This window comes from Spinacia oleracea, chromosome 4, assembly GCF_020520425.1.
Source record: "Spinacia oleracea cultivar Varoflay chromosome 4, BTI_SOV_V1, whole genome shotgun sequence".
NCBI lineage: Eukaryota > Viridiplantae > Streptophyta > Magnoliopsida > Caryophyllales > Amaranthaceae > Spinacia > Spinacia oleracea.
In genome coordinates, this window is record NC_079490.1 from 182,856,486 (window position 1) to 182,871,809 (window position 15,324).

The 15,324-nt window shown below is 35.4% G+C and overlaps 2 protein-coding genes across 2 annotated transcripts; one reads left to right on the forward strand and one right to left on the reverse strand.

Moving 5' to 3' along the window:
• The first annotated feature begins 490 nt into the window (after positions 1 to 490).
• LOC130472247 (uncharacterized) lies at positions 491 to 1,634 on the forward strand. Its single transcript, XM_056842770.1, has 2 exons — positions 491 to 911; positions 1,249 to 1,634. The coding sequence occupies exons 1-2, from the start codon at positions 491 to 493 to the stop codon at positions 1,632 to 1,634; spliced, it is 807 nt and encodes a 268-aa protein (XP_056698748.1).
• Positions 1,635 to 4,015: 2,381 nt separating this feature from the next.
• LOC110783728 (uncharacterized) lies at positions 4,016 to 14,724 on the reverse strand. The gene is made up of 18 exons (XM_021988086.2): positions 13,856 to 14,724; positions 13,676 to 13,759; positions 12,910 to 13,114; positions 12,719 to 12,827; positions 9,732 to 9,821; positions 9,547 to 9,628; positions 9,200 to 9,259; positions 9,066 to 9,118; positions 8,075 to 8,241; positions 7,088 to 7,301; positions 6,485 to 6,542; positions 6,347 to 6,403; positions 5,982 to 6,227; positions 5,161 to 5,225; positions 5,007 to 5,063; positions 4,829 to 4,922; positions 4,555 to 4,695; positions 4,016 to 4,462 (listed from the first exon to the last, which is right to left on the reverse strand). Exons 1-18 carry the CDS (start codon positions 14,333 to 14,335, stop codon positions 4,376 to 4,378), a joined length of 2,349 nt encoding a protein of 782 aa, XP_021843778.2. The 5' UTR covers positions 14,336 to 14,724; the 3' UTR covers positions 4,016 to 4,375.
• Between the last annotated feature and the right edge of the window lie 600 nt (positions 14,725 to 15,324).

A 15,324-nucleotide genomic window follows, 5' to 3' on the forward strand; every position in this document is an offset into this window, starting at 1 on the left:
ACCTATTTTCCAATATATTTCTCCATAATTATTAAATTAACTTCAATACCTTGCACACAAAGATGATATCCTGCCTATAATGTGATCATTATGAAATGATTTTGAACTTCTTTTCCCCTTATAAATTGGTAAGCATATTGGTTACATTACATATCCCTAACCTTTTCTTCCCTCTCCTTTGTTTCTATTCCAAATTTTATTTAGTACTTTGGTTTGTAATATGGGGAAACAAAAGAAATGCCCACTAGTTACATTACCGCGAGAATTATGTAATGACATACTCGTAAGATTGCCAATAAAATCTCTGCTTAGAAGTCGTTGTGTTTCAAAATTATGGTGTTCTCACATAGACGACCCATGTTTTTCATCAACACATTTTCAACACTCACAACACAATCAAAGAAAATCTCACCTATTGGTCTTAGAACCACACAATACGCGTGAATCGAAACAATTATGCACAATCCGTGGTGCAGAAAAATTTAGATAAATGTCTAAAATTCAACTAGATGTCACTTTCGATGAACATTATCGTGGTCTTGGTTATGTCAATGGGTTGCTTTGCATGAAAAAATATGTTAAGAATACTATAGTTCACAAAATATTCTTGTGGAACCCTACAATTAGGAAAGCTATAAAGGTCCCTCTTCCCAAAATGTCAACATTTGGAGACGAATTTGAAATTGATTGTTTTGATCATATTAAGAATGATTATAAATTGGTAGCAAGTCTATACGCAGCAGTTATCTTTCATATTCCTAGATTTGTTGAAATTTTCACCCTTAGCACTTACTCATGGAGGACTGTTGTTCCTAGTAATAAGGAACCATGCTCTTGGGTTCAAGGAGGTCCAAAGGTTTTTCTAAATGGAATCATATATTGGTCAGGGATCAACATCACTACAAGAATTTGTATCTTTAACGACAACCTAATTACGACGGGTCAAAAATCCCGTCGCAAAAGCCTTTTGCGAAGGGGCTATATAACAACCAAACAATGACGGGAATAACCGTCGCAAATGTCTTTTACGACGGGATTTTCTATTAACGACGGCCCCCTTTTATGACGGGTTCGCGACAGTAAATCCTGTCGTTAATCAACGATTATTGGTCTTTCGCGACGGGATTTCCCGTCGTTAATAGTGCAATTTCTTGTAGTGCATGTTGAAAGCTACTCCAAAAGGTAAGTTTTCACATTTTGTATCATTTAATGTGCTTACTGAGGTGTTTAGATACATTAATTTGCCAGATTGTGATCTTGCTAAAGAGGAACATGAAAGAATTCCTGTCAACTTGGATGAATCGGTTGCTCTTATGGAAATCTTTGAAACTCATACTCAAATATGGGTGATGGAAGAGTTGGAAGGCATAGTACAATCATGGACCAAACGTTATACAATTAACTTACAACTTCTTTATAGGTGTTTATGTCTCAAAATGGATGGCGAGTTATTCTATGTGAGAAAACATGGAGGGGTGAACTGCTACAATATCAAGAACCAAGAAACTAAAGTTCTTGCAAAGAGTTACAACTTTTCTCCACTTTTCACTAGTGTCTACGTTGAGAGTTTGGCCTTGCTCAAAGGCAATGCCTCAAATAATGTTATGGAACTTCCGACCTTTATTTTAGAGTAATTCAATTCCAGATTAAGTTGAGCAATGTTACCTCTGTTTTTTTACTTTTCTTGAAACACCCATATCAATTTTAGCAAGCTTTCAAATTTTTCATATTTTAAAGGTGAATGTACCAACTTTTATTAATAAAATAGTACTACATTTTAGTCTCGTTGTCAATAGCTACATGATATTCTATCATATTTCAAATCGCATGCTTTGTAGTTTATTTTATTGCAAATAATTTACTAGAATGGGTATTCTATCTATTGCATATTGTTCTTTAAAGTTCTTCATTTCTAATTAGGTTTATAGAAACACTAATGGAAAAATTCACAAGCGATATTTAACAAGAAAAAAGATCTTCTGATTAGACAACACGTAACTTCATTAAACAATGTACATTCTATAAATGTTACTATGTAATTTAACTTCTCTGTTACAAAAAAGGAAAAAGTAAAATAAAATATAGTAGGGCCATAGGAGTGACATTGGCAAGTCTTATAACTTGTTTTAATTATTTTTTGTTGTGTTTAGAGGCTTATCCTCTCTTAAGCATCTACTCCCTACGTTCCATAATGAATTAATGATGTTTCAATTTAGGTTGTTGACACTATTCACAATGAAAGAAAATATTCTAAATTATTTTCAATATATAAGAAAAAACATATTCACGTAGGATCTTGTTTGATTCTTCTTAATGAACACTTTAAGAATATCAAAAAATTATAATTTTTAATATTGTGTAATTATAGATAAAAACGATACAAAACGTGCGTTGGCAAACGTGAAAAAAGAAATTGGAACATCATTATTGAACACTAGTATAATTTAAGCGATTTTTTTTTTGTAGTTTAGTAAATTTCTTATGAATATTTTTAGTTAGATATTCTATGCTATTTTTTTATACTTATTTTAGGGAAAATAAAGTATTTCATTTGAGAATTTATCTCATTTTCTTAATTGATCAGTTTAAAAATGCATGATAAAATCACATATGGATCAATACTTAATATTTCTATTTTTGATTCCTTGTATGTAGTAACCCTAAAGACTATAAATTTTATTTTTGTATATGTTGACTTTTTTATAAGCCCTAGTAAAATACAGGGTAAACTACAAGGTATTAAGTATATTTTAAATTTCTTAGTTTAAAAAGTTCATAATTTCCAAAGTATTTTGACATTACATAGTCTTCCTCGACTGAACTTCCATGATGTAACCTACTTCTATTTGTTAACTTTTGCAAAATACATAATAACAGAATTAGGATTTTAAACGAGCTGAGTCGATCCGAGTTTTACCTTATTTGAACTAAGCTTGATAAGGATTTTAACTGTTCGAACTTTACTAGCGCTTGACCGAGCTTTGCGATTAGTTGTTCGAGCTTTGTTCGTTAAACATCCAGTTGTCTCGAGACAATTATGTTCCTATAGCATATTTCAATCATATTCCTAAGAAGTGAAAGTAGAATAAATCATGCCGAATAATCCCAAGAAGTTAACGATTAATACTACCGAATTTCCATTCTAGAAGGAAACACCTGAGCTCTTTGACTTTTTCGTTTCCATTTGTGAAATACTTACTACCGCGTAATTTGTTCAATGACAATGAAATATTCACCATCTACTTCTATAAAAAGATCATTTCAATTTTCAAACAAAACAATATACTGTAATTTCCATTTATTTAAGCAACTACTCCCTCCGTCCCGGAATCCTTGACCTGTTTTCCTTATCGAGCCGTCTCTTAATACTTGACCTGTTTCTAAAAATAGAAATATTCTAACAATATTATATTATTTCTCACTCCACCCCTATTAACCCACATACCCCCTACTCCATACAAAAAATAATTAAAAATTCAACCCCTACTCTCCCCCAACCCCACCCCTTTACATATTTCCCACTAACTACATTAAAATAATACCCCACTATCAACTACTACCTATTAAATTAAATAAGTTAATTAAAGTCCCTTAAACTCTGTGCCGGTCAAACTGGGTCGAGTATTCCGGGACGGAGGGAGTATATAATTTGTATGATCTTTATTTTTCTTAAAATTGTAATATTCATATATAATATCACATACGCATCACGTGAACAAGTACTCCCCAAGAAGTTTACTGGTGGAGGGAAAAATCAAAACTTATCTCACCGCAACAAGGAAAAAAAAAAACCCAATGAGCAACATGCTAAGTTGCTAACTAGTCCACAAAATAAGGTACAAATTGGCAATTAAAGAATAAATCACAACACAAAGACCTTTTGCTGCTGTTGATGGCGCGGATCCAAATATCAACGACAACACAAAAAATGTTTACTGAGTCAAAAGTATAAAGTAAAATTCAAACAGCTTAACGAAAATTTACCAAAATCAAGTGTTTAACGACAGAAATGCAGTTGATTAAGATGCCTGCGGCAATTTAAGCTATGAAAAAAGTAAGATAAGTATTTACAAATATGCTGCAAAATGTGTTTCAACTGCTGCAGTAAGTTTACAAAGTGCAAAAGCTTTTTAAGATCAAACTATGTACTAAACAAAATCCTACTCTGTATATTTTTCTTTCAAAACTTCCTGATTCTAGCCAACGAAGATTTCACCGACTATATTGTACTTGTGTATATTACCCAATCTGAAAAGGCAAAAGAATTTCTTGCTAGTAGTATTTCACCGATATTTATCCTGTGTACAAAGTCAAAATCTATACACTTTGAACAAAAGCGATCCTTCCTTTTTCGGTCCACAATCAGCCTAAAAACTCAGGTTTCGGACCTAGGGACCATCTTATGCAGCATTGATGTTCCATCAAAAATCATCAGAGCATAACGCTTTCTCAAATCATCGAGCTGTAAAATAGCACAAACAAGCAGATCACAAGTTAGATGGTAGTATCAGTATGGTACCAAGTATACGCATGTATTAATTTTTGAGCACCAACCTCCTCTTGCGGCATCTCACTGAAACCAAATTTGGTCATCCACAATGATCTCGTCTCCTCAGCAGACGGAAGTAAAATATTCTTTACACCCAGATCTTCAAACAATCTCTCCATACATGAATATAGGCATTGGAAATAACCCTAAACAGATCAACAAACAGTCAATTCACTACATAACATATACTGTACAAGTATAACGCAATAGCCATCATCAGTCCATAATACATCAATTTCACATGCATTATTCGTTGGGCGTCTCAAATAAGAAACGTACCCTTCCTACACAATCCTTACTCGTTGCGACCAAGGGAACTTCAACAACCTCCTTCCCAAATACACGGAAAACAGCAGATGAGACAATTATTGAGCTGCAGAAAAATATTTTAAGTGTTAGCAGTTTCAGAAAAAGGATCAAAGAGCAAATCACAAATGAAAAAAGAGGAATTTCTCACTTCACAGTAATCACTGCACAAAACATGCCTCCAAATTCTTTTCCCTTCAAATTCCTCCTGTAACAACAAAAGTAAGTTGTGTGTCTGACTATTTTGATTCATATAGGGGGGAGGTCAGGGAGGTTATCACTGTATAGAAGGTAATTTTACTAACCCATAGACCATGTGCGGGATAAGATCTTGCTTTAGTTCACCATAGAGGATTGGATCAAATTGCTCCTAGAATATAAATAAAGAAACAGATAAGACTTCCATCACTAATCCAAAAGAATATTCTGTGCAGACCTGATGCTCATATAACCTAACAGACAAGGGGAAAGCGCTGATGTTCATATAACCTAACAGACAAGGGGAAAGTGCTGATGCTCTTTTAAAGGGGAAGTGAACACTTCAGAAGGGATAGTAAATTGTTCATAAGCAAAGTAGAAACCAGACAGGATACACTTATTTATTATATTAGGTATTCAACGTTCAGATAATTTGACAAAACCAAAACGTAGAATTTTGTACTCAGAAGCTGTTTCCCCACCCCCCATTTTGTGGAACATATCCCCCATGGAGAAAGTAAAACCATCTTTGATTGTATTGCAGTGGTTATGACATCATATATGATGGATCTCATCAGGCGATCGATAGGGAACAGTATTATCAACTATGAGCCACAGCTTTACAATCATGTGAAAGTAAAACCTTGATATCATCAGTGACAGCTGATTATTATCATTTTAATCAGCAAAGCAGATTCAAACGAACTGAAGCCTGCTAAAATGATTGCTATTCCACCTATCTACAGAGCATCTTCTAAAAGTCTAAAAGGATTGCATCTAATAACATGTGGCATATGGGCTTATATAAGAATGTATCGTATGCATGTGGCTATGTGGCAGGTTGAGAAAACAGATACAAAGAGCAGAAAATAGGTCTAGGGAGGAAAAGCAGGAGAAAGAGTGAGAAAAGAAAAGGAGACAAACTCACATGGAAAACAGAAACAGCCTTCGAAAGAAATGGTCTCATCTCATCAAGAGATAACTTTCCCCCATTTAAAACCCTCCATGTTACTTCAAGATCGGACACACTCGAATCTTTCTCTATGACCTTTTTCTTTACCACATCATTGAGATGATCTGGCAGCTTTTGCTCACCTCCCTCAATCAAATTCTTGAGAAAAGAATTGATCCTTTCACAGTCGGAACAACAAAACCAATCCCCTACAGGCAACTCCTGCAACAAGAAACATATTATAAGATTTTGTCCCAAGAAAATTAACAGTAGGATACTGCAACACCCAATTTGTCTTCAAAGTTCTACTATTAGCATAGAGGAAAAGCGGCAGTATGTACCTTTAAGTCCTGCATCTTATGCTTCCTCATACAGCCTACATGATATTCTTTTTCACACTGTAAGAAACACATCCATTAAACATTAATTCCTTGAATTTCACTGTAATAAAGATCTGCAGAGCAAGAAAAAAAAAATACCTGATCACATATTATGACCGTACGCGGTCCAAATCCTGATTTACAAAAATCTTGGACTCTGCATATAAGGGGAAAAAAATCAACTCCTGGTATCATTTACATCCATCTCTATTTGTATTCTATAAAGTTCCATATATAACTAATGAGCATGATAGAGGTCTCAACTGAAGATCTATCTAACATTAACAATCAGACAGCAAGAATAATATCAGAAATAATTGTTGATCTTTCGCAGTTCAACCTCAGAAAAATACACAAAGACTAAAAGAGAATCGGCCATAACATGACACCAACAATGAATCCTGCAAGTTTTGCAACACAGCAGAACAATACATCTAGTTTGTGATTTTAATCTTGCGCCACAACCCACATTACTATTCATAAGTACACTTCTAGATGTTTATAATGCATCATCTTGAGGGGGTATTCCTTTTATTCTAGAACTAAACCAGGCTATTTAATAATTAAATGAATTGGAGTAAGGACGATATTTTACAACCATCTATGCAGCAATATATATTTTACTAATTTAATAACCAAAAAGAAGTATCAAATGATATCAAAGATCTCAAGACTTAGGACAGCAAGAGTCCAAGGTTTTACCTGCACAATGTACAGCCCCCACTATCTTGAATATTAATGGTTTTAACAATTCTAATGCAGCGATTAGTTATCTGCTCGATTGGGTCAACTCCAGGGACTCGACCAGCTGCTATAGCATTTGGATTGCGCTCAGCAAATTTCTCCTTCTGGAACATATCCTCACAGCACTTGCAATACCATTTATTTTGTGGAACCCTTGGTAGAGAGATGCATTCTGAGTGTAGAAAACACAGAGAAACACCAGTCAGGAAGAAAAATCCTGAAGAAAGTGTAGAGACATGCATAAACACTGCCACTTCATGAAGACAATCAATTGACCAGGACACAAAAACAAAAACAAAAAAAACGACATAGGACAGAAACTGTGTTTCGCAGTTTTGAACCGTTCATGAAAATTATAACCAGAACCTAACATTTGCAACACAAATTTGAAGGTAAAAAGCAGCAAAACTGTCCTATAGTTCCATACTTGCATAGTTACTTTGACTATTTTTTCAACATCTCAACTAAATGCACAACACTGCATCAGGATATTAGTTCCACTTCCATGCAACTGGAGGTTGTCTCTAAACCATTATTATCTATGTCGAACAAGTCTACCCGATGCTGATTATGATGTCTAACCAATCATGCACAGCTCGTGGAATTGCAGGAAATATGTAGCATTGCAAATTTTGGATGTACTTCAGTTATGTAACACTATCAATACTATAGCAAAGTAAGCAAACTCAAATGTGCTGCATAGCTCACCACAACTTCACAAAGAATTCATCACCGGACTATTCGGTCAGCCATTTTTCTGGATTTTCCATTCACCCTAATTTTCTTTTCATTAAAGGTTTCCATTTATTACGTAACACTACTGAAGTTTGCACCTGATAAGGAAAATATCTACAAGAATACAATATCCACAGATAAGGAGCAAGACAAGCATGTAGCATCCTACTATAAGCACTGTAAATATATCATATACAACACACAACTAACCTAAATGAAATGATCTTGGACAGCCATCACAACATAATAGATCCCCTGTACCATGGCAGACACTGCACAGATCATCATTCTCATCTGTTGAGAACTGGCTGGTTCTTGATAAAGTGAGTGACAATTCGTGAAGGGATACGCCATTCGATGTGTATATATTGAGGTAACTGTCAAAGAATACACCAAAATCAACATACGCAGGAAAAAATGAAAGATTCTAACAGGACTAGGAAAGACAGAATAATTTTGTAAGACAAATTTGGTGTCATCCTGGTATGATTTTTGTTAATTATGTCCTATCATTCACAAATTTATATACATAGGTAGCAGGCTAGAAACACAGCCATAAGTCAGTACAGCAGCAAGTACGCCTTAAAAGATTCAAATATAAACCCTAAACTCCTCACAGGGCTAATTACATGATCCTAAAGAAAGGACAGTAGTAATCATATCTTTGCATAATCAAATAACTTCAATATTTACTTTTCCTGGCCAAAAAATGTGCATTAGACGGTATCACATAGAGTGTTAAACAAATTGTTATTTACAATTTAGAAATCATTGTTAATCTGTTAATTGAAAGACCATACTGTAATCTTTAAGTCAGGTATCTTTCCTTGGCACAAAGCAACATTTCAGGAAGGTCCATGGCTCAGCAGTTATTTCCTTATAGAACTTTAAAATTAAAATCTTGCACTTTAGCTTCATTAATTACATGTAGAAAAAATGGTATGCTCTAGTTGCAAGTGAATGCAGAGGAAGTTTTTTCAAAATATGAACGCTTTAACTGACTTAACAAGTTAACGGTACGAACTTGCATTTCAACTCTGGCTCTACACATTCAAGGCGTCAAGTGCTTGATGCAGTAAAACTTCATCTATGCACTGTTGTGTAATATGACATTTGCTTGCCAGGGATCAATAGCATGTATGCGAACAACCCACATAAACTGCACTACGAAAAAAGTACATATACTTTTATAGATACTTACGGCTTCCTGCGAGAAGGAAAACCAGCATGTGCCTCAAACTGAGATGGGCTAACCTGTCCATTAGTTTAGAAAAGGGCGTTAAGTATAAAAAATCAATCCTAGGTACATAGGTAAACTAAAAGTGAAGAAAGTACCTCCTCGTTGCAGCAGTAACAGAAAATTCCAGAGTTTAGCTTGTAGCCAGACAAAAGCTTCTGTTCAGCAAGAGACAGCTCAGGATTAAGGACACGCTAGCTTGCATTTCAAAACAATAGGCCCTAGTTGGACATCAAAAAAATATGTATTGAATCTATTGATGTGAAGCATGGAAACAATCCTATCAATGATATATTTGTAAATACACCATCTTTTCAAAAAATTACTAGTACTAATTAGAAATTTTGTGGTAAAACCAAAAAATCACATGTCCAATTACTCTGAAACAGAGGGACCGGTAGAATTATTTAAAAAAAAAATGTAAGCCTCTTCCACATCAACGGACCTTTCCATGAACATAGTATCCCAATTCTGTACCCTCGGGTAAATTGTCACCCTGGAATACCAATCTATGCAACCGCAAGTCCCTAGAAAAAAGAAAAAAGGAACAAACAGCACAGGGAACACAGATCAATCATTTGATAACAGAGATGTCAAATGGACAACAACCAACAAACAGAGTACACTCACTTGAGCGTTATCTTGCCCTGATTTTTATCTGATTGGGAGCTGGTTTTTGAGGCACGACTAGATGATATTTGCGAAACAGGCTGACCATATCTGGAACATCAATCAAGAAATTCAGCACACAGAAAACACATAGATTGCTAAAACAGAAGATATTTTCAATTCGACAAATTAGAAGCAGCTTGTGTATTTCATGCATGCAATAACTTTGTATAGGGGTACGTCGCTTACCTCAAGATAGAAATATAAAAAGAGAATTAGAGAGTACATAACCAAATCATAGGCCAAACTAGTGATACTAATAGCTTTGTATAGAGGTATGTTTCTTAGTTTCTTACGAAACAAAGGTTTAAAATGGGATCGTACACAGTAAAACAAGAACTCCCTCTGTTAGTTGTCATTTAATTCTGTTTACCTTTTAACTTCACGGTCGAAGTTCCTGGACACTTTTTTTCAGTATTATTTTCTGGAAATAAAGAGATTAGTGAGGGTCATTAAGTGCAAAGTACAGATTAAGAGGAGCAACGGAAGCAAAAGTATAGATTTCTTAGAGTAATTAATACAATTTAGATGATTTAACAAAGTTGCTGCAGGCTGCAGCATTCTGAGATCCTTATTGCCTAAGAAAACCAAAATTTAGGAGAGAATCAATTTATGGTTTTATCTTTAGTTCATGTAGTATATTTCAATTTGTAAAATACGGATTATGTAATTTAATTAATCTGAGAGGAACTCATGAATAACGTAGCCCTACAAAGGGGACACAGAAGCTCATTTGTTGTACTCACGATGAAAGAAGGCAGTAAGATTTCTCAACCCTAATTATAGATCTTGCAATGGAAACAATAAATTTTCATAGAAACCAAGGTGGTGACAACAGGTGAGCTTAGTGGGATTTCGAGATGGCCGGCCAGAGTGAGCTTAGGGGACACAGCTAATGTGGTTACAACTTAGAGTATTCAGGTTAAATCTAGCAAGTGATAATTGTCCAAGGGAGAAATCATAAAGAAGTTAGGTGGATTTCTAGGGGAAAAGGTATGTCATAACCTATTTCTTCCTACAACTATGCTACGTTCGAGCTAGAGTTTTGTTTACCAAATCTTATTTTGTGCCAATTTTCAGTCTCACTAAACCCCAGAGATATAGAGGTATATCAACACAAGTCCTTTTATTTCCTTAAACATAAATATAATCTTCAAATGTATTAAGCTCGAATAACCTTCAATCAGTGTTGATTTGATCTAAAGAAACTGTTTTGTATTCGAATCTGCATCTCTTGTAATCCTACCCTAGGAACCCCCCCCCCCCCCCAAGTTCTGTTTCACAACTTCACTCCTACTACTAATTACTTCAACATTATTTTTTCATGTTTGACTATTTCTTCCATCATCTCTTTCACCTCACAAGTCAGTGAAAATAGCTTCCTTATTAATGCAAGGACAAGGTCGTGTATAACCAACCTCCTACATTTCTGCAATTAGAACCCTTCTCGAAGGCATCGGAGACTGGGGTAAAGATGATGTTGATGTATTGTTTTCTGTAAAGTATTTGACTAGTCTAGTATGGTTCAGGGTACTTCATAACCATCCCAAAACAAGCTAGCAAGTAGAAACAGAAGATGTAACTAAATGTTGTTCTCGTAGAGTATGCATACATCTTAACAAGTGATCTATATTAAAACTTAGTGCTTCTCTGTAGAAAAAACTTAATGGATCAGGTTCGCCATTTGCTTAAAGAGATCTGTGTTGCTTCCAACCAGCTCGTTACCAATGTGATGCTACTTGATAGATTACACTAAGATAATTATTTAAAGATCCTTGTTACAAAACCTTATAAGCCCCTAGGAGCTGATTCTCACGATGAGCCAACAAAACAGGGAAATAGTAAACTGATTATATGGACAAGCAAAGATAATTAGGTGCTGTTCTTGTGAAACATGATCGACTCAGACCTCAGCAACAGCCATTCTCTGCTGTGTGCCTGTGTGAGCATGCTTCAGAGATGGGCCCATAGCAGATCTTTGCTGGTACTAGGCAAAGGATCTTGGCAGAGCAAGATATCCCATTTTGGCAAATATCTTGCAAGAGATAATAAGTTACAGTGAGAAGCCTTTGTAACTAGGAGCTACTCAACAAGCTAGTGCATTTGTTTGGAGACATACTCATAAATATACAGCAGCAAGTAGTTTCAGCTACTACACCTGATATGTGCAAAACTGCAAACAATGTAGCTTCATCTATCCAGCCTTATAGTAGACTTGTTATTCTGAACTTTTTTATAAAATGATAGAGAAGAGAGAGGTGCAAAAGTGAAGAATTGCAAGATGTTTCAAAGGAATGGGCAATGACAATTTACATATACATCTAAAATCAAGTACGCAACTAGTAATATTACAATTTCAAGACCAACTTAGCTAGTGTCTTATGATCTGAACAATTCTGCGCAACATCTGCTAAATAAAAAAAAGACAATACTGAAAAACTACAAGGATCTCACATTCTCACATCATGTGTTTTACTCTGCAAGACCAAAAAAATGGAGATGGTTTGGTGAACATAGAGACACAATGGTGAAGGATCTAGTACATGATTTACAGAATTCCTGCTCAGTGCTCACTGTCCACAGTCCAAAACTCCAAACTCGGTAAAATGTCTTAGCTTGACAAGAGAAATCTGAATAAATTAAAATCTCAACTTAGTCAACCCCAGATCTACAGAGAGCCAGTTAAACACAACTGAGAATGTAAATCTACAGGAGAAGAGACTATCCAAAACTTCAAATTGCTATATGTGGAATACCAAGGGATGGAGTCTTGGTGTATTGCGTACAAACATTAAGTTATCTTGACTAAAAAGAAGCAAAAAGAGATTGCAGCAGGACTTCCAAAATGGAAAGAGGAAATTAGAACTGTACCAACAGCAATTCTACTCTAAGCAATACTATACAACAGAAAGTTCCCATTCCAAACTAAATGATTCCCTGCAACGTACCTTTCATAAGTATCAATGCCTTGTATTGGGGTCGCACAAGAAGCTTCAGATTCTGAGCATGAACTGCAAAGTAGTGCCGTTCTTCCAATACCAGCATCAGAAATAGGTTCTGAAGGGGAAGGTTCGTTCAAATTCTTTCAAATTGCAGTTTAGTGAAATCAAAAAAGTAAATCTGCGATATATGAACGCACCTTTGCATTCAACACAAAATGCCAATTTCTTTTCAGTAGAAGAACTTATCGCATTTAGGATTGTGACCTCCAAGTACTTCGGATTGGCATTCTTGCACGCTGTCATAATATCCCGAAGGCTCTTTCCATTCTCCAGAAATATGTAGTCTGGTGGACGTTTGTTTGCACTACCCGCATGCAATTCGAACTGATTAGGAGTTACAACCTGCATTTAATCATATACCCGAGAAGGGGAAAAAACATAACATCAAAATCGAATTGAAAGAGCAAAGAAATGGCCGAAAAGTAACAGCACTATTCAAAGCTAGGTACCCAAGAACTTGATATACCAATCAATCAAATCACCAGAAATGATGTCGACTACACAATCTGTCACTAGGACTCTCAACAATATATTCATTGGAATTCTTGTAAATCCCAAACAAAGCTCACGTTTACATTCAAATATTCGTATAAGAAAAATATTTTTCATTTTAAGTCCTTTAGAAAAATTCATCAAAACATGACCCACGTTTTTTTTAGATAAACATTAATTAACGTTTTCCAACAGGAGCATGTTACATTGTTACTCGGATTGGGATACTTTTGTACGACTCGGGTACATTTCTAAGTGTCCGTACTCATGTCAGAGCGTTGATCCGGCATGCTTACTTGATGTGCAATGTAGAGTTGAATAACATAACATCCAGAATTACTCGACATAATCAAAATACCAAAATAATCAAATAGTATTAAATTGTTTAATACGAAGTACAAACCAACTTACTTGAATACCCTGGCAATCATCACAAAAACACAAAATCCCACACCCTCTTACAATTCCAGCAAGTCCAGTGCCGCTCGGAAATTTCTGTCAAAATCCCACCAGAATTTTAACATTTCAAACATCAAAATACCAAAATAATCGAACAATAAATTGTGTTCTTTTTTTTTGTTGCAAAATTACCTTACAGCCACGAATGTACTTAACAGATAATCCCTCCAGCAACCCAGTTTCGAGAAGCTCCTTCAATTTCGTAGGAAACTTCTTCAATACGCTACTCCTTTCATCATCAACAACATGGTCACTCTCATCTTCACTTCCATTCACTTTCACATTCTCCCTCCTTTGACTCTCCACAATGTGATGACGATTACACTCGTCATCACTCATCACATCCACCACGTCACTCTCTGGCTCATCCTCACTCTCCATTCCTTTAGGAGGAGACATTTTCTTCCTCATCCTTCCCGCGGAAATCTTCATTATCTTATTCGCAGCCGGAAAGTCGTTCAACTTCGTCACTGGAACCTTCCGAACTCGGGTTCGACTCAGTAACCCAGCGATTTCATTCTGCGATTTAAGAGCAAACTGAAACTCTCGCTTATGCCCAGCTCGTACCTTCGATAACACCACGAATTCCTCCTCTTCAACAACATTCGCCATTTTCAATTGAGCAAATTTCTTATTACTTGAACAGAAATTCCACGTATTTTATCAATTGAATTGGGGGTTTTCAGAAACCCTAGGAATTTGAGGAGGAGAGAGAATTTGAGGATTTGGATTGAAGACTTTGAAGGGAGGGAGGAAGACAGGTCTTAGCGAAGAATGATTTAACGCTTTAAGTCCTTAACTATTTCTGGGTTTTTTTTTAATTTGACGATTTTACCCATAAAGATGGAGATGAAGAACTGGGATTATTTCGATGAAGCTTGGGTAATTTTAGGATGTTGGGGGGTAGTTTCGGGATTCGACGATATTTTGGGGAAAGATTTTGGTTTTACTTTTTTGGGAGATTCATTTGTTGGTAAAATATTTGAAACGTCCTGAAACTTCGCGGCGTGGAAATTGAACTAATTAGGAAAGAGCCAGCAAAAGTGTTTTGGTGGGTCGTTTTGGGTTCGTATCGCACATAAACGCAGGTTAAAATCCCCGAAGCAGGCAATAAGGTTATTCCTCTTACTTTAGCACAAATTATTTAGGGTGTGTTTGGTTGTTAGAGGATTGAACCAAATTAGAGATTTGACCAGCTTAATCCTCTAACATAAGTATGTGGTAGTTAGAGGATTGGGATAGAGGATTGAGATGAATCCGTTAATTCCAAAAAAAGTTATTTGGAGGAGCTTTTTGAGTTAGAGGATAGTATTGGATCTAAAATTACAATTTTATCACCTGTCTTCTCATTTACTCACACATTCCTCTCAAATTGCACTCTCACTCTCACGGTTTCACTCATGGTATATCGAACGCTAGTTTTCTTGTAATTTTTGTTTCTTTCCCATTTTTTGTTCTTGTTTATTTTAATTCCTACTCCTCTTTAATTTCTTCTTGGTTTTTTTTTATTTTATTTTATTTTATTTGGTCTCTTCTGTATTTATGTTCCATTTTTCTTTCTCATCCTTTGTTTTTGTTTAATTATTTTCATGATAGTATAT

Bases quoted from the DNA above. Each gene is read 5' to 3' on its own strand.
- LOC130472247 (XM_056842770.1), top strand. From the start codon at position 491: ATGTCTAAAATTCAACTAGATGTCACTTTCGATGAACATTATCGTGGT. The intron at 912-1,248 runs GTATCTTTAACG...TTAATTTGCCAG, and splicing joins CAACATCACTACAAGAATTT to ATTGTGATCTTGCTAAAGAG.
- LOC110783728 (XM_021988086.2), bottom strand. From the start codon at position 14,335: ATGGCGAATGTTGTTGAAGAGGAGGAATTCGTGGTGTTATCGAAGGTA. The intron at 4,696-4,828 runs GTACGTTTCTTA...TGATCTGTTTAG, and splicing joins GTAAGGATTGTGTAGGAAGG to GGTTATTTCCAATGCCTATA. The intron at 4,463-4,554 runs GTTGGTGCTCAA...GCTATTTTACAG, and splicing joins GTGAGATGCCGCAAGAGGAG to CTCGATGATTTGAGAAAGCG.